The sequence below is a fragment of the Rhinatrema bivittatum genome, chromosome 7 (genome assembly GCF_901001135.1).
Source record: "Rhinatrema bivittatum chromosome 7, aRhiBiv1.1, whole genome shotgun sequence".
Classification (NCBI taxonomy): domain Eukaryota; kingdom Metazoa; phylum Chordata; class Amphibia; order Gymnophiona; family Rhinatrematidae; genus Rhinatrema; species Rhinatrema bivittatum.
This window is the reverse complement of record NC_042621.1, coordinates 123329440-123347636: the sequence shown is the minus strand read 5'-3', so window position 1 is coordinate 123347636 and position 18197 is coordinate 123329440. Positions and strand designations below refer to the sequence as shown.

The window sequence follows — 18197 nt, the reverse complement described above, 5'->3', positions numbered from 1 at the left end:
TGAGGCCTGGTATGTTTGAGGATCTGGATCCATTGTGTGTGGGTATCCCACCATTCTTGGCCTTTTTGCAGCAGGGCTTGTCTAAGGGTCTCGCCTATAATTCACTTTGGGTATAGGTGGCGGCCTTGGGATGCTTTTGAGGAAAGTTGCAGGCCAAGCAGTTGGCATCTCATCCAGATATCTTATGATTTCTCAAAGAAGCCAAGCACTTGTGACCCCTGGTGTGGCATTTGTGTCCTCGTGGAACCTTAACTTGGTGCTGCAAACTCTTCTTTGTAGTTTGCCATTTGAACCATTGCAAAGGGTGTCATTGAAGGATCTGACTTAGAAATCGTTACCATAAAAACCGTTTTCATCGGCAAGAAGATTTTAGAGCTTCAGGCTTTCTTGTAGAGCCGTTCCTGCGGATTTCAGAAGATGGAGTGTCCTAGCGTATGGTACCCTTTTTTTTTTTTTTGCCAAAGTTTTTCTTCCTTTCACCTCAACCAGACAGTGGAGCTTCCAGCTTTCCGAATTGGTCTGGGCAGGAACTTCACTTTTTGGATGTGTGGCGGACCCTATCAAGTTATCTTAAGACTACCAACAGTTTCTGATGTTCAGATCTGTTTTGTTCAGGAGTGCAAAGAAAGGAACAAAGATGTTCAAATCCACTGTTGCTCGTTGGTTAAAGGAGATTATTTTATTTGCCTAACTCTTTTGGGGACGAGCAGTCCTGGAGGGATTGCAAGTGCATTTGACTAGAGCGCAAATGACTTCTCAGGCTGAGTGTCAGTTGATGTTGCCACAGGAGATCTGTAGAACAGTTACATGGTCTTCTCTTCACATTTTCACCAGGGTACTTTCGGGTTCCCTCCCATTGTAGGGGAGCTTGGGTACATCTCACTTGCCTGGCCTGATCTGGGGTATGAACAGGAAAGGAAAAGTGATACTTATCTGCTAATTTTCATTCCTGGAATACCCCATCCCTTGATTTCGAAAGACTGTGTAGTTGGATTTATATATTTTACTGCAGAGCTTGAATTTGTGTATAATTGGAATCTTTGGGGACCGAACAAGGATTTTTTCTGTCTTGTTGGGTGCGGCCTTCAATCCAGGGGGCTCCAACCTGGGGTCTTATGTTTGCCCTAGAAGGGGAAGTTACTTAATTATAGCTCTGTCTTGGCTTGGGTACAGGTCAATATTGAGGAACTGTAGGTGGCACACTCTGTTAAGTAGCAGTGCCTGAAAAGCTTTGTTCTCTGCCTCCATCTGCTGGTCGGGGATGCATAACCCACTTGTCTGGACTGATCTGTGGTATTCCAGGAATAAAAAGATAAGAGCCAATTTTCCTATAACTGAGGAAAGTAGCACGGAAAGGAAATGTTGACTAGATGATCATAATGTGCAAGTTGGCTTGTACCAGAAAATAGATTTTATTAAATAAATTGGAACAAGATTTCTTAAAGCCTTAAAGGTCTATATTCAGTAAACCAGTAAGCGGACAAGTTATCTGGCTGAAGGTAATTTGTCCTGAATATTCAGAGGGATAAATGTCCCGCTAAATATGCTTCCCTAATGTTATCCAGCTACGTAACTTTAAAACCTGTATTTTGAAAATAGCCAATTAGGTTTTAAAGTTATCCGGTCATGTTAAGTGGCTATTTTGTTTAAAAACAAAACAACCCATAAAAACCCCTAAAACCTGAAGAAGCTAAGGCAGTGTTCCAAAAAATAGAATTGCTCTTTGTTTATTGATTTAAAAAAAAAAAAAATAATTGAGCCTGTGGTCATGGCCAGGTTCATCTTCCCTCCCTCTTGCTGGGCTGAGCTCCCCCAAACCCATCTGAAAGTACATAAAAAAAAGTGTGAGTTCCTCATGTTGGCCTCCCCTTCCCTCCATAAGTGCCCCATCCTCTCCCTCCCACCCACCCAGTACCTTTAGAAATACAGCCCTTCTTCCAAATCAGTGTTTTAGCGCAATCCCTGCCACTTTCAACTTTGCAGGGGGTCAAGAGGATTCTGATAGGGTGTGTTTTTCAGCTCTATGCACATTTGTGAACAGTTGACCCCTACATGTGTCCTGGAAAGTTAACTCCATTAGCTTTAGATGGGTCGTCTTATCTGTAAATTATGTGGTTTTCTTTGCTTTCCAAAAACTTGATACATTTAGATTACATTTTTTGATTTTCAGAATTTAAAATCGAAGTGAAACTCTGGTGTAAGCACAATGTCATCTTACAATTTGTAAGAGCCAGCCTCATGCTTTGCTCTGTAAACTAAATATCTTTTTTATTCAGGTCAGATTGTACATTCCTGACTCTTTCAATCCCATCCTTTTAGGACTTGATGGAGAAAGTGATGGTGTTGTGGAAATCCATTGAGTTTTTGCAAGGGACAGCACCTGTCACACAATGCCCTTTGTTTGTTGAGAAAGTCACGAGGTATGCCAGCCTTTTGGCATCACAGGGCAACTTGGTTGCTGCCATGAGCTATCTGCCTAATAGCTCAGATGAGGTAGGTCACAATACACATTTTCTTCTGGATAGATAAAATACCAGTTCCTGGACAAGTCTGACATATGTGGAGGAGTTTCAATTGTAAATATAATTTAGATTTATATAGCATTTTTCTAGCAAAGTGAATTCCAAATGTGGAACATTTGGCTACTAGTTTTGGTGTTAGATCTGTAAGGCAACTTGCAAAGATCAAAAACAGTTATTACCCAATTATAGTTAAGTAAACTAGACAGAAGCATAGGCCAATATTGGAAAAAATAGCTGATCCCCCTAAATATAAGCACCAAAGTTAGGCTCCTAATTTCAGCTGAACTTAAGCGCCTGTGGGCTTAATCAGTGGACTGCTGAGTGGGAAAGTTACCTAGGTAACTTTATCCAGATGTTCAGTGGAAGGGTAGCTAGGTAAGTGTTCTACTGAATATACCTGGTTAAGTTATCCAGGTAAATTTAGAACAGCTGTTTTTCTGACAAGAATTAACTGGCTAATTTTAGCCAAGTAGTATTACATTTCAACACTCATTAGCTAAATTTTTAGCATCCCCAGAATATCTCCAGCGCTGCCATTTTTAAATTAGCTGAATTTTGTGTTGGTAATGTTACTTGGACAAAATTTAGCCAGGGAGTGGGAAAGAAATTTTGAAATCTTTTTGCCTGGGTAACACCAAAGGTTACCTGGACAATGTTTTTGAATAATAACTTAAGTTTTCAGCTGACATTTCCAGGAGCAGTACAATCTTTTTTTAGTTGGGGGTAGGGAGGTTTAAGCAAAGCTTTGTCCCTCCTCCTCAGCTCCTACTGCCAATTTCCTACTTTGTTTATAGTTCATGTCATTCTTTCTTACATCCAAAAAATAAACCGTGTACTATTATTTTTTGGTTTTATTATTTTTTGGTTGTTTACAGTGGTGTGTACTGGAATACACCAGTTGGTGTGTGTGGGTTTGTTGTGTGATTGATATCATTCTTTCTTACATAACATTCTTTGCGTAAATCAAAGAGTAGAGTATAAATAAAGCTTGGTGCTAGAAAAACATATGCTGGTAAAGGGCAAAACTACAAAAGCAACATTATTAATAGAAGTGTTAGTATGAAGTAACTATTGCATACTATGTATGGAGGGAGAGAAGATCATCAAGTACCAAGAGAACACCAAATAAATGTGGCTTAAAGATTCAGAAATAGTCCTAATTGCTTTGGCACCACTGAGCTGATTAAAAAGAACCTCCTCTTCATCCAACGTGACTAGACGCCTGAGTTTATGCTCCCCTACTAGCAGATGGAGACAGAAAACAACTAGTTTGCTGACATTGGCCTGTTTAGGGTCCCATGCTGACAGCCTGCCAGTATTGTCTCCAGAAAGATGGTAGGCAAGCACACCTGTACAGCTCACTCATTCAAGGCCTCCTAGGCTGGATGAAGAGGAGAGTAGAAGGAAGATACTAGCTTGCTGCTTGGTGATGGTTGTGAGGATCTGCTCTTCTCCCAGTTGAGCATAAACTGAGTCAAAGGACTTCCAGAGTTTCAGCAGGACTGGTGCCCTGGATCAGAGAGTTGACCAGCCACTTGAACTCACCCTTTCCTTCTCCCCACACTTACCTGCTGAAGCCTTGCTAATAAAGCTTAAACAAGGTAAAGAACGAGGCAGAGGCTGGGAAGACCGAACTCCATTCTTTCAACTGACCTGGGAATTGCAGTGGAATGGCCGTGAAGTTCTCTGGACTGCAAGGTACTCTGCAAGAAAGGATGATATCAGGAGCCTTAGAACACTCAAAGCACAGTGACACGTGTCCTCTGCCATGCCAGTACCTAGCCAATAGCCAATGCTGCATTTGCATGGAGGGAAAACAGAGCAGATGATGGCAAGGTACTAGAATTGATTTCAGTGGTGGGACAGGATGGTTCTCCCACTTGCGCGGTTGTAATTGCAGTAGGAACGGTGGCCATTTTGGTGCTGTCTCTGCAGATCCCATAGCCTTCTTATCTGGAGGGACTTCTTTCTCCTCTTCTGCATCAGCTTTTCTGTTCTCCCCAGAGCTGGTGTTTCTTGAGCACCAGGCCTTCTGCATGAAGCAGGGAATGGGAGTGGATCTAACCTGGCCCCCCTCCCTTTGGTAATTGGATACCAGGGAAGCGAAAAAATGGACTTGGTGTGAGGAGGGATGCAACTGGGGAGAAGAAAGGTCCTTTTGGTTGGGCACTTCAGTGGTTTCCCTCAAAGATAGAGACCCGAGTGATATCTGGGATAAGGATTTGGAAGAGAGTGAGATCACGAGAGAGAGAGAGAGAATCATCCTCAGTTAACTACCTGTCTAAGAAAGAGGAGCTACCCTTTCTAATCATCTAAGCTCTGGGAACCTTTCTCTCTTTTTTTTTTTATGATCAAGGAGAAGAGAATAAAGCAAAAAGAGGTCCCATAATGTTGGACATGAGGAAGCCTGCAAGAGTCTTCTCTCTGCATCAGACAATCTAGGAAATGGTTACTTCCAAGTAGGATTCCCCAGACTCCAAATTGAAGGTCGTAAAGCAGTGATGGCTAACCTATGACACGCGTGTCAGAGGTGACACGCTGAGACGTTTTTGCTGACATGCGCAGCGTTTCGTGGACTATCAGGAAATTATTATTTTTTTATTGGCTGCGCCGACCCTTTAAAATTAGTTTTTTAGTATCCCTCCACCCCCAACCCAATGCCCCCGGGCTCAGGGAGGCTCATGCGGCGCAGCGACAGGCAGATAGGCAGGGCCGTGGTAAGGATCACGTCACCACGGCCCAAAGAAAAAGATCGCATTTAAACACGCTGATGCTCCTCCTCCTTTATTTAAGAATTTTTTATACCGGTATTAGTCGAAACATCATATCGGTTTACAGTGAAACAATAGAATGGAAAATACAATGAACAGGGGAGAGGGTAAGGGGGTATTAAGAACCGATAGGAGAAGCGTGGAAAGAGCAAAAAAACAGGCGCAAAGGCAACTAGGAAATAAATGCATAACAATTATAACATAACTATGTACAAACTAATTACAAGATTGGATAATGTCTGAGGGTATGGGGCACGATTAGGGGGGAGTTCTTAATGGTCCGGGGGGTAGGCTTGTTTGAATAACCAAGTCTTTAGTTGGGATCTGAATTTCAAAGGGCATGATTCAAGCCTGAGGTTGGTCGGGAGAGAGTTCCAGTGTGTGGGCCCAGCAATGGAGAAGGCCCGATCTCTCGTAGATGATAGGTGTGCCTTCTTGTGGGAGGGCACAAGGAGGGTCCCTTTGTTGGAGGTTCTGGTAGGTCGATTAGGACATGAGCGACGGAGGGGTTCGTTAGCCAATCTGAATTGTGTGTGAAGATGGCTTTGTGAGTAATGGTGAGGGTTTTGAAGAGTATACGTGATGATACTGGGAGCCTGTGAAGGCCTTTGAGGATGGGGGTAATATGGTCATATTTGCGTGTGCCGGAGATGGTTCTGGCTACTGCATTTTGCAGCATTTGGAGGGGTTTTATGGAGGAGTAGGGCAGGCTGAGGAAGAGAGAATTATAGTAGTCCAGTTTGGCAAAGAGTGTGGCTTGGATGACTGTGCGGAAATCACCAGGATGCAGTAAGGGTTTTAGTTTTTTCATAACATTGAGTTTGTAAAAACCCTCCTTGAGGATTGTGTTGATGCGTTTCTTAAGGTTCAGTTGTTGGTCGATCTGAACCCCGAGGTTTCTGGCGTAGAGCAGCGATGGAAGGGTGTTGTATGCAGGGTCGTTTGCAAGGGCAGGTTTGATAGGGAGATGTTGGGAAATGAGGAGTAGCTCCGTTTTGGATGTGTTTAGGGCTAGGTGGAGGTTTGTAAGTAAGGTGTTGATGGCTGCGAGGCAATTCCCCCAGAAATCCAGGGCCTTAGTTAGAGTCCTGAATGGGAATGATAAGTTGCACGTCGTCAGCATAGAGAGAGAATTTGAGGCAGAGGTCTGTTAAGAGCTGGCAGAGAGGGGTGAGATAGATGTTGAATAGTGTAGAGGATAGGGAGGACCTTGAGGGACTCCCTGAGAAGAGGGCATGTGGGTAGATTCTGCATTGCCTATCTTAACTGAGAATTGCCTGTTAGCAAGATAGGAGGTGAACCACATGAGTGCAGAGCCGGATAGGCCAATGTCAGATAAACGGGATAGGAGGTGCTTATGGTTTATGGTGTCGAAGGCTGCCGAGATGTCTAGCAGGGCCAGGATGTAGCAGTGTCCTTGGTCCATGCCTCGAATGAGGTAGTCAGTAAGGGAGAGAAGGAGGGTCTCAGTGTTGAGATATTTACGGAAGCCGAATTGTGAGGAGTGAAGAATATTGTTCGTTTCAAGGTAGTCTGTTAATTGAGAGTTGACGACCTTTTCCATGATTTTTGAGATGAGTGGGAGATTAGAGATGGGGCGAAAGTTGGAGGGGTCCTTGGAGTCCAGTGAGGGTTTTTTGAGCAGCGGTTTGACAACTGCATGCTTGAGGGGGTCAGGGACGATGCCTGAGGAAAGGGAGCAATTAATGATGTCTGCAATGGGTTTGGCAATGGTATCAGGTATCATGAGGAGGGCTTTGGTGGGAATAGTGTCTGAGGGGTGGGTTGCGGGTTTGAACTTTCTAAGGATGGACGCAATTTCAGTGGACGAGACAGTGTCGAGGGCATTAAAGGTGTCAGTGGTGGAGTATGTGCCTAAGCTTGTGGAGAGTGGGTGGGGGTTAGGGGGAAATCTGAGGAGGATGTTTGCAATTTTATTATGAAAGTAGAGAGCCAGTTCCTCACATTTGCTACTGGCCTCATCGTCTTTAATAGCAGGGGGTGAAGACTTAGTGAGTTTGGATACATAGGAGAAGAGGGCTCCTGGATTGTATTTATAGTCATGTATCCTTGCTGCATAAAAGTCACGTTTGGCTTTCAGTGTGGAGAGTCAGTAGTGATGTAGCAAGGATTTGAAGATGGAAACCTTTAGCTGTGTTGGGTCTTTGCGCCAGGCTCTCTCTTTTTGCCTAAGGTCAATTTTCATTTGTCTTAAGTCCTCTGAGTACCAAAGTTTCTGATTTTTCATGGAGGGGTTCAGCTCACGCCTAATGATAGGGCAGAGTTTATCAGCGATGTCTAGGGTGACTTTGCTCCAAGATTCGAGGGCAGTATCTGGGGATGAGCAGTCAAGTAAAGATAAGGATCCAGCAATTGCTGAGATGAGATCATCACTGGGGCAGGGTTTCCTAAAGATGATCGATGTGGTGGTGGAGGGGTTGCCCAAATTGGAGGACTTTTTGGATAGGGAGGATTTGATGATGGAGTGGTCGGACCAAGGGACCGGTGTGCATGAGGGCATGCTAGATGTGTGGATGTTGGAATTAATGAAAATAAGATCGAGGGTGTGCCCTGCTTTGTGGGTGGGAGCGGAGATGATTTGCCTAAAACCTGAACTTGAGACTTCTTAATTTCCCAAAATTATGGGAAAATTGCTTCTCTTCACTTTAAGGAAATATTTTTCTGATATATTCCAAATTTCCTTAATTGATCTTCCTGCTACCAATAAGGTATTTTTTCTTCCTAACTATTCAACTGCTCAATCCTTGGCTCAATTCTGCTTTTCTAGAGGCTCACTCTCCTGAAATTATTGAATGTTCTGCTTTGTTGGTTACTTTTGTCACTGAAAAAAAATTTGACTATGGTTATGAAAAAATACTTTCAAAATATGAGTTCTTATTTTGGTCAAAAGGTTAAGATTTTCCCAGACCTTTCTAGATTAACTCAAGAAAGAAGGAAAGGTTTTCTCAGGCTCCACGCTGATGTATAATCTTTGGGAGGGTCCTTTGCACTAAGATATCCATGCAATGTATAATTAATTTAAATAATCAGTGTTGTGTGATTGTTTTTCTCCTGAACAACTAAAATTTAGTGGATTCTCACAGAGCAGTAATATCTTCTCCAGCACCCAATTGATTTCATGATGCGATCTATTTAGTAAGCAGGGCTCTTCACGTTAATCACAATTTTTATTATATTCATTGTTTATTATTCTCCACATTTTCAATTCCTTCCTGAAATATTTTGTGTACTGTGGTCAAGAGATAATGATTTGTCCTTATTTTGTTTCGCTTTGATTGATAATGTTTAGTTTTATTCTCATATGATTTCTGGAAAGCAAAGTTGTTTACTTTTTTTTTTATAAAGCATTTTTCATATTACAATCTGAGATCTAAAGTCCTACATATGTTTTTTCTGCCTTATACAAAAAAATTGTATTTTTAAAATCCTTTTTTTTTTCTTATTACGCCCTAGGGTGTAGGGCCATGTAATAAGATTTGTTCTCCTTCCAAAAAAAAAAAAAAGTATATTACTTTTGTCATCTTGTTTTGACTTTTGAATTTATTACAGTTTTCAAACTTTCTTTCAGCTCTTAATTCGCCAGCTGCAGGACCGCCTATTCCATGCTCAAGGAGACGCTGTGATAGGTCAGCAAGCTACCTCTTTCCTATATCCATGTGTTTCCACAACAACTGGTGCTCATCTATCTCTAGTAAATAAAAGTAGCACAATGTCCAAAGGAGCAATTCAGAATGTGGATTCCAAACAGGTATGCCACTAAATGCCAATTATCTCCTTGAAGTATCATATTAACCAGAGAATTGTATTTATATTCCCAGCTCAAATTTGTGCACAGTTTGTCAGGAGCCCTTTTTTTTTTTTTGGTCCGACCCAGTGCATTGTTTGCCTTTTTTATGCAGGTTTTGCTAATGGACCTGGCTCCTATAATGTGTGATGAATATCATTTAAATCTGCATTTTAGTATAAATTGATCAATATGATTTTTAATTGCCAGTAGTTTCCAGGGATAATCAGTATGAACAGTCACACATGGGTGACATCACCATATATTGCAGAAACAGATCTCCCACAAAATGCTGGAAAAGCTTGGAAAAACTTTTATTTCCTTGATTAATCACAATACTATTAAAAGATCAAGGTGACAAAAAAAAATAATGCAGACAATAAACAAAACATGGAAGGACTTCTCGCACAACTGCCATTTTGTGAAGCCTCCTCAGTCCATTTCAGTCATAACAGGAACCTTTTCTCCTAGGACAAGCAGGATGGTAGTCCTGGCATGGAAAACTTGTGTGAAAGTTTCTAGAATTTTTTTTTCTTGAATTTTGCATTTACATTCAAGAAAAACACTTTAGTAATCGCAGAGACATAAATTACATACATGGTTGTAACAGGAAAAGAAAGGATTTCTTCAGGAAAAAACCACTTCCATTACAATTTCAAAAAGAAAATAACAAAGTAAAATTTAATAAAAATATCTCTTCCAAGCCCACTATGGGAGGGATCTAACACAACTTCAGGAAATAAATACAAAGATCAGACTGGCTATACGGGGATCATACACAATTTTAACAGAACCTTTACCAGCCCTTTAGCTCAGTCCTTGGCAATGGGAGAAGAAGATAGAGTAACTGGAAATACAGCCTTATCGGATAGAAATACTATAAGTTGAGAAGGTAAGAAGAAAATATACGAAGCATTCTAGTACTTAATTAAACATTTACAAGGAAATTTTAGGAAAAATAGTGATCCTATTTCCAAAATCTTCGGCCTCAATATCAAAAACTGTTTCCTTCTCTTTTGTGTCCGTCTTGCCAGATCCAGATAGACATTTATCTTAAGATCAAAAAAGGTATCCAAACGATGATGAAAAAATAATCTTAATATCCAGACCCAATCAGATTCCAATAAAAATGTAACTAAGTGATGCCGGAGAGATCAGTTCTTTCTGAGATGTCTCCAAAAGATTAGCAAGGGGAGGTGAAAGAAGCTATTTTAGCCAAAAGATCTTCATTCAAAAATTGGAAGAAGGATCCAACAGAAGAAAATAGGATAAAGCATAAACATTGGCAAGTTAAATGTAAGACATTGATAAGACAAGCTAAGAGAGAATTTGAAAAGAAGTTGGCTGTAGAGGCAAAAACTCACAGTAAAAACTTTTTAAAATATATCCGAAGCAGAAAGCCTGTGAGGGAGTCAGTTGGACCGTTAGATGATCGAGGGGTTAAAGGGGCACTTAGAGAAGATAAGGCCATCGCGGAAAGATTAAATGATTTCTTTGCTTCGGTGTTTACTGAAGAGGATATTGGGGAGGTACCCGTAATGGAGAAGGTTTTCATGGGTAATGATTCAGATGGACTGAATCAAATCACGGTGAACCTAGAAGATGTGGTAAACCTGATTGACAAACTGAAGAGTAGTAAATCACCTGGACCGGATGGTATACACCCTAGAGTTCTGAAGGAACTAAAAAATGAAATTTCAGACCTATTAGTAAAAATTTGTAACTTATCATTAAAATCATCCATTGTACCTGAAGACTGGAGGATAGCAAATGTAACCCCAATATTTAAAAAGGGCTCCAGGGGCGATCCGGGAAACTACAGACCGGTTAGCCTGACTTCAGTGCCAGGAAAAATAGTGGAAAGTGTTCTAAACATCAAAATCACAGAACATATAGAAAGACATGGTTTAATGGAACAAAGTCAGCATGGCTTTACCCAGGGCAAGTCTTGCCTCACAAATCTGCTTCACTTTTTTGAAGGAGTTAATAAACATGTGGATAAAGGTGAACTGGTAGATATAGTATACTTGGATTTTCAGAAGGCGTTTGACAAAGTTCCTCATGAGAGGCTTCTAGGAAAAGTAAAAAGTCATGGGATAGGTGGCGATGTCCTTTCGTGGATTGCAAACTGGCTAAAAGACAGGAAACAGAGAGTAGGATTAAATGGGCAATTTTCTCAGTGGAAGGGAGTGGACAGTGGAGTGCCTCAGGGATCTGTATTGGGACCCTTACTGTTCAATATATTTATAAATGATCTGGAAAGAAATACGACGAGTGAGATAATCAAATTTGCAGATGACACAAAATTGTTCAGAGTAGTTAAATCACAAGCAGATTGTGATAAATTGCAGGAAGACCTTGTGAGACTGGAAAATTGGGCATCCAAATGGCAGATGAAATTTAATGTGGATAAGTGCAAGGTGATGCATATAGGGAAAAATAACCCATGCTATAATTACACGGTGTTGGGTTCCATATTAGGTGCTACAACCCAAGAAAGAGATCTAGGTGTCATAGTGGATAACACATTGAAATCGTCGGTTCAGTGTGCTGCGGCAGTCAAAAAAGCAAACAGAATGTTGGGAATTATTAGAAAAGGAATGATGAATAAAACGGAAAATGTCATAATGCCTCTGTATCGCTCCATGGTGAGACCGCACCTTGAATACTGTGTACAATTCTGGTTGCCGCATCTCAAAAAAGATATAATTGCGATGGAGAAGGTACAGAGAAGGGCTACCAAAATGATAAGGGGAATGGAACAACTCCCCTATGAGGAAAGACTAAAGAGGTTAGGACTTTTCAGCTTGGAGAAGAGACGACTGAGGGGGGATATGATAGAGGTGTTTAAAATCATGAGAGGTCTAGAACGGGTAGATGTGAATCGGTTATTTACTCTTTCGGATAGTAGAAGGACTAGGGGACACTCCATGAAGTTAGCATGGGGCACATTTAAAACTAATCGGAGAAAGTTCTTTTTTACTCAACGCACAATTAAACTCTGGAATTTGTTGCCAGAGAATGTGGTTCGTGCAGTTAGTATAGCTGTGTTTAAAAAAGGATTGGATAAGTTCTTGGAGGAGAGGTCCATTACCTGCTATTAAGTTCACTTAGAGAATAGCCACTGCCATTAGCAATGGTTATATGGAATAGACTTAGTTTTTGGGTACTTGCCAGGTTCTTATGGCCTGGATTGGCCACTGTTGGAAACAGGATGCTGAGCTTGATGGACCCTTGGTCTGACCCAGTATGGCATTTTCTTATGTTCTTATGTTCTTATGTAAGATTCATCGATGGTAAATCCATTTGGGATATATTATTAAACCCCTTTTGGACTGAAGAAACTCTTGACTGTGGGATATAATAAACCCTAGACATTAGAGGCAAGGTTTGCTCAGGAATCTTAACTTTTAGTAAGTATTTTTTCCACATATCCTTAGGAGATGTCGCAGGGTCTTTTGGAAAGTTTATAATACGGAGATTTTTCCCACTTATCTAATTCTCCAGTTGTTCAAGCCTGTTAGTTAAAACTTGATTTTGTTTGGTGATAGAATGCTGGATATCTGTAACTTTCCCCATTTCCAATTTAAGATTGAGACAGACATTTACATTAGTTGATAGCCCACTTTTAGACAACTTTAAATGATGATCTAACAGACCTACAGGCCGATACAGTACAGTGCGCTCCGACGGAGTGCACTGTTAACCTGTCATTGGATGCGCGTTTTCCCTTACCCCTTATTCAGTAAGGGGCGGAAAACGTGCGTCCAACCCGCGGAACCTAATAGCGCCCTCAATATGCAAATGCATGTTGATGGCCCTATTAGGTATACCCGCGCAATTCAGTAAGTAAAATGTGCAGCCAAGCCACACATTTTACTTTCAGAAATTAGTGCCTACCCAAAGGTAGGCGCTAATTTCTTCGGGTACTAGGAAAGTGGACAGAAAAACAGTAAAAACTGCTTTTCTGTGTACATAGAAACATAGAAACATAGAAATGACGGCAGAAGAAGACCGAATGGCCCATCCAGTCTGCCCAGCAAGCCTCACACATTTTTTCTCTCATTCTTATCTGTTACTCTTAGCTCCTTGTTCTATTTCCCTTCCACCCCCACCATTAATGTAGAGAGCAGTGATGGAGCTGCATGCAAGTGAAATATCTAGCTTGATTAGTTAGGGGTAGTAGGGGCAGTAACCGCCACGATAAGCAAGCTACACCCATGCTTATTTGTTTTACCTAGACTATGTTGTACAGCTCTTGTTGGTTTTTTTTTACTTCTCCCCTGCTGTAGAAGCAGAGAGCCATGCTGGATATGCATTGAAAGTGAAGTATCAGGCACATTTGGTTTGGGGTAGTAACCGCCGTAACAAGCCAGCTACTCCTCGCTTTGTGATTGCGAATCCTTTTTTTCTTCACCCCTGTCGTTGAAGCTATGCAGGATATGCGTGAAGCATCAGTTTTTTGTTTTTTTTTTCCCCCTGCCGTTGTTTGTTGTTTGTTTGTTTGTTAATTTTTTTTTTCCCCTGCCGTTGAAGCAGAGAGCTATGCTGGAAATGCGTGATGTATCAGTCTTTCTCCCATGCCGATGCAGCAGAGAACCATGCTGGATATGCATGGAAAGTGAAGTATCAGGCACATTTGGTTTGGGGTAGTAACCGCCGTAACAAGCCAGCTACTCCCCGCGTTTTGAGTGCAAACCCTTTTTCTTCTCCCTTGCCGTTGTAGCAGAGAGCTCTGCTGGATGTGTGAAGTATCAGTTATTCTTCTCCGACTTCTCCGACTTCTCCGACTTAATATCATGGTGATATTAAGTCGGAGGTCCCGAAGGGTAAAAAAAAAGTGTAAAAAAAAAAAAAAAAAATTTGAATTCAGCCGGCGGTTGTTGGGTCGAAAACCAGACGCTCAATTTTGCCGGCGTCCGGTTTCCGAGCCAGAGGCTGTCAGTGGGCTCGAGAACCGACGCCGGCAAAATTGAGCGTTGGCTATCAAACCCGCTGACAGCCAGTGCTCCTGTCAAAAAGGAGGCGCTAAAGACGCGCTAGTGTCCCTAGTGCCTCCTTTTGCCCGTTTCTACTGCTGGGCCTAATTTAAATACAGAATCTGCTAGAGAGGTAACCAAAGGATTTATTTGCTTGGAAATATTTTTATTCAATTCCTGAATTGCGCCCCCCAAATCGATTCCAAGGTAAATAATGTTGGTCTTACCAGTTCAGAAGGCTCAACTCTAAGCTTTCCTAGAAAATTCTTCTTGAATTGCCCCACTGCAGCATTGCTGGCAGAGTCTCCAGGCTCTCCAAAGACCTCGAGTGGTTCCAAGTCTTCTCCTGAAGCCCCACCAGCAAGAGACCACTGAAATTCAATTCCTTCAGCGTCCACCGATGCTAATTCTGGAGATACCGAAACAGCTCTGGTCTCAGCGGGATTTCCTGGGGCATTCCGTTGCACCAGGGAAAGTATTGTCATAAACTCAGGGAGGCCGTCTGGTTCCACTTTCTCTCGGCATTCCTCCAGCGAGCCAGTACCCGGTGCAATAGATCCCCGCAGCACATGGGCGTCCATCGGGCCCAAAATCTGATCTTCCAAGGTATGAGGCACAGCCCTAGCCTGGCATTTCCTGCTAGAATGGGGCATACTGAAAAGGTAATACAACTGATGTGAGCTCCTCGGTGCTGTTTGCTGAATCGGCCATTTTGATCCCACCCTTGAGAGTTTCTAGAATTTTGACTGGCCCACTGAGCATGCCCAGCATGCCACTATCCGCGCATCCACATGGGATCCCTCTTCAGTCTCTCTTTTTTTTTTTCCGTGAGTTGCTTTCCGGTTCTAGAGCTCTGCTCTTCCTTTTTTTGTAAAAGAAGTGTTCCCGGTTGTTTTTTTCCACTTTTTTCCTGTGCCAGGTCGCTCTTCTCTGGTCAGTGCCATCCAGCAGCATGATAGGTACTCTTTTTCCCCTTCACTGTGGTTGATTCCCGGTGTGTCACTCCTTGGTGGCCACCGGCCATAGACTGTTCGCTAGCTGTCTTCTATGGCATTGTCCGGTTTTCGACACTGCCTCCAGTGCCCATAGGCCATGCCTATTATTGATCCACATGAGGTTTGTATCCTCTGCCTGGGGGCATCGCACAATGTCCGCAGGTGCCATCTGTGGATGAGATGACCCCCAAGGGCAGTCGTGCCCGGCTAGATAAGATGGAAAAGCTTTTTGGATCTAAAAGGTCTGATCTATCCACTCCAGCATCGGGGGCGTTGACTCCTAGAGGTTGAGGGGAAGCATTGGATACACCATCCCTTCCACTCCCCCAGCCTTTCTCGTGAGAGAGGAGCCGGAGATAGGCAGTCTTCGATGTCACATTCCAATACGTCTGGTTCTTCAACTTCCTCTGTGCCGGGGAAAAACAGGGCTGAGCACTGCCGCAAACACTGTTACCGGTTGCCATCAATGCATGGCCCTGGAACCATGCGGCATCGGCAGCCGCTGTGCTGCCACCGAAGCAACCCTGTGGGGAGGATGCATTGTCCTCTATCACTCCTTGGGAGTACTAGGTTTTCCCCATTGATATCGGTGCCAGGCACCAAGCCATCTCAGGGCTCCAAGGAGGCTCTGGTGATGCCTCGTCCTCCTCCTCCTTCTCCATCAGTCCTAACCTCACCGGACTTCCAGGAGGAGCTGGACTGCAGAGTTCAGATGGCGGTGCTCCGAGCAAGGTATCGAACCGCCCCTAGCATCGGCCCCCATTCCAGTGCCAGAGCCTGTGCCATCTCTTTCGGCTCCCTGCTAGAGCATCTGGACATCCTACTCAGCTTCCTTCTAACACAACTGGTGGCCGGGGGACCATCTGTTCCCTGGTGGCCACCGATGCTCTTCTCCGGAGCAATTCCTTTTGTTGGGTCCTCCAAGGAGGAAGATTTGTTGCAGCCACCAGTGCCTTCGGGTCCACTTGGCCTGCGACCAGAATTCCCCGATTACATTCCTGAGCAGTCGGGAACATCAGTGCCATCAGTGCCTTTGCCACCCTCGAGGCCATCAGTGCCCCTGTGTCCTTGATGCCCTCGGTGCCAAGACCGAGCAGCTTGGACAGGGCTCATCCACGTGGGCCACCAAGGGACCTTAGCAAGGAAGAGGCCCCATATAACCCTGGGAAGATGATTTCTTGGAGTCTTCTTCTGAAGACTCTGGTGATCTCCTTTTGGAGCCTTCTCCACCAGATGAGATGCATAGTTCTCCCCCGGAGGATCTTTCCTTTGCAGGCTTTGTCCGGCCCATGGCTGAAGCCATCCTATTTCAGTTCCTCACAGAGGAGGATACTAGTCATAAGATGCTGGAAGTCCTCCAGTTCATTGATGCCCCGAAAGAGAGAGTGGCTGTCCCAGTCCATGATATCTTTAAGGAACTTCTGCTTAGGATTTGGGAACATCTGGTGTCAGGTCCTCCTTTTAACAGAAAGGCAGATGCAATCTACCTCGTTCAACAGGTTTTTTTGAGATTTGAGAGGTGCTACCTCCCTCACCAATTGATTGTGGTGGAGTTCACTCTCAAAGAAAAAAAAAAAAAAAAAGCCAAGCACTCCCGCACCCACACCTCTGCCCCTCCGGGCCGGGATCACAGGGTGCTGGATGCTCTAGGTAGAAAGGTGCATCAGGGTGTTATGCTTATCACCCATATTGCCTCCTACCAATTATATATGACCCAATACAACCGGAATCTGTGGAAGCAGGTCCAGGAACTGTGGGAATGTCTGCTGCAACAGCAACAAAATGCATTCTCGGCGATAGTACAGCAGGGTATGGAGGTGGGAAAACACAAGGTGAGGTCCACCTACAATGTTTTTGAGCAGCGGCGAGAGTGGCGCCTGCAGAATGGCCTGGCTACATGCCTCTGGCCAGAAGTACAGGAAAAACTGGCTGATCTGCCCTGCATGAGAGAGAATCTCTTTGGGGATAAGGTCAGGGATATGTGGTAGCCCAATTGAAAAATCACTATGAGACCCTTCAGCAACTGTTGGCTAGCGCTTCTGATCCACCATCCTCAGTCAGGAAGACCTCGTAACAAGGCTCGAGGAAATCCTTCTATCGTCAGAGGAAATATTCTCCGGCCTTGTGGGCTCACATACCCTGCGCTGGTTCTAGGGGTTGTTCCCGCCAGCAGCGGACCCCAAGGCCTTAGCCAGTCCCCCAGCAGATTCCTGCCACAGAGTTTTTGACTGGGACGAAGGAGCGCGAGTCAGTTCACCATACCCCCGGCATCTTGCTTTCTGGTTGGGGGCAGGCTGCTTCGCTTTGCCTACTGCTGGTTCCTCATGATGTTGGACAGTTGGGTTCTCACAATCATCCACCAAGGGTATCTGCTAAATTTCAGGGACATCCCTGTGGACTTCCCCCATGCCCAACATGGTTTTTGTCCGCTCCGTAGGAAATACTTGTGACAGAGCTCTCCACCCTTCTAATGGCAGGAGTGATAGAACCCATTCCTTTCCACCAGCAGGGTCAAGGGTTCAATTCAAGGTATTTCCTGATACCAAAGAGAACTGGGAGCCTACACCCTATTCTTAATCTCAGAGCCTTGGACAAATTCCTTCAGAGGGGAAAATTTCAAAATGATCTCTCTGGGTATGCTGATATCACTCCTCAGAAGAGGGTACTGGTTCTGCTCCTTCGGCCTGAAGGATGCCTACGCCCACATTATGATCTTCCCGGGTCACAGGAAATATCTTCACTTTGTGGTGAGAGAAGCTCACGTCCAGTATCGAGTGCTGCCATTTGGCCTGTTCTTAGCCCCTCGAGTCTTTTCCAACTGCCTGGCAGTAGGGCGGATGCACCTCAGGCGTCAGAGGGTACATGTGTTCCCCCTACTTGGACGACTGGCTGGTCAAAAGCACCTCCCAACAGGTGGCTCTTCACTCTTTGTAGCACTTGGATGGTCAGACTTAATCTATGGGGTTTGTCATCAATTACCCCATCTCTGCCCATCACCCCACCTGGACTTCACATGAGCCAGAGTGGACACGATTCAGGCCAAAGCGTTTCTGCCCTGCGATTGGGCACTTGCCCTGTTATCACTGGCAAGCTTGGTTCATAGCTGTCAACAGGTTCCTGCCGGT

The 18197-nt window shown here is 43.9% G+C and overlaps 1 protein-coding gene across 3 annotated transcripts in view; it reads left to right on the top strand.

The window, feature by feature from the left end:
• SEC31B (SEC31 homolog B, COPII coat complex component) overlaps positions 1–18197 on the top strand; it is a 319647-nt gene that overhangs the window by 203660 nt on the left and 97790 nt on the right. For all 3 annotated transcript variants that reach the window (XM_029609056.1, XM_029609055.1, XM_029609057.1), the window contains 2 exons: positions 2320–2493; positions 8883–9062. In XM_029609056.1, the coding sequence (XP_029464916.1) occupies positions 2320–2493; positions 8883–9062 (354 nt within the window). The remainder of the gene's footprint in view (positions 1–2319; positions 2494–8882; positions 9063–18197) is intronic.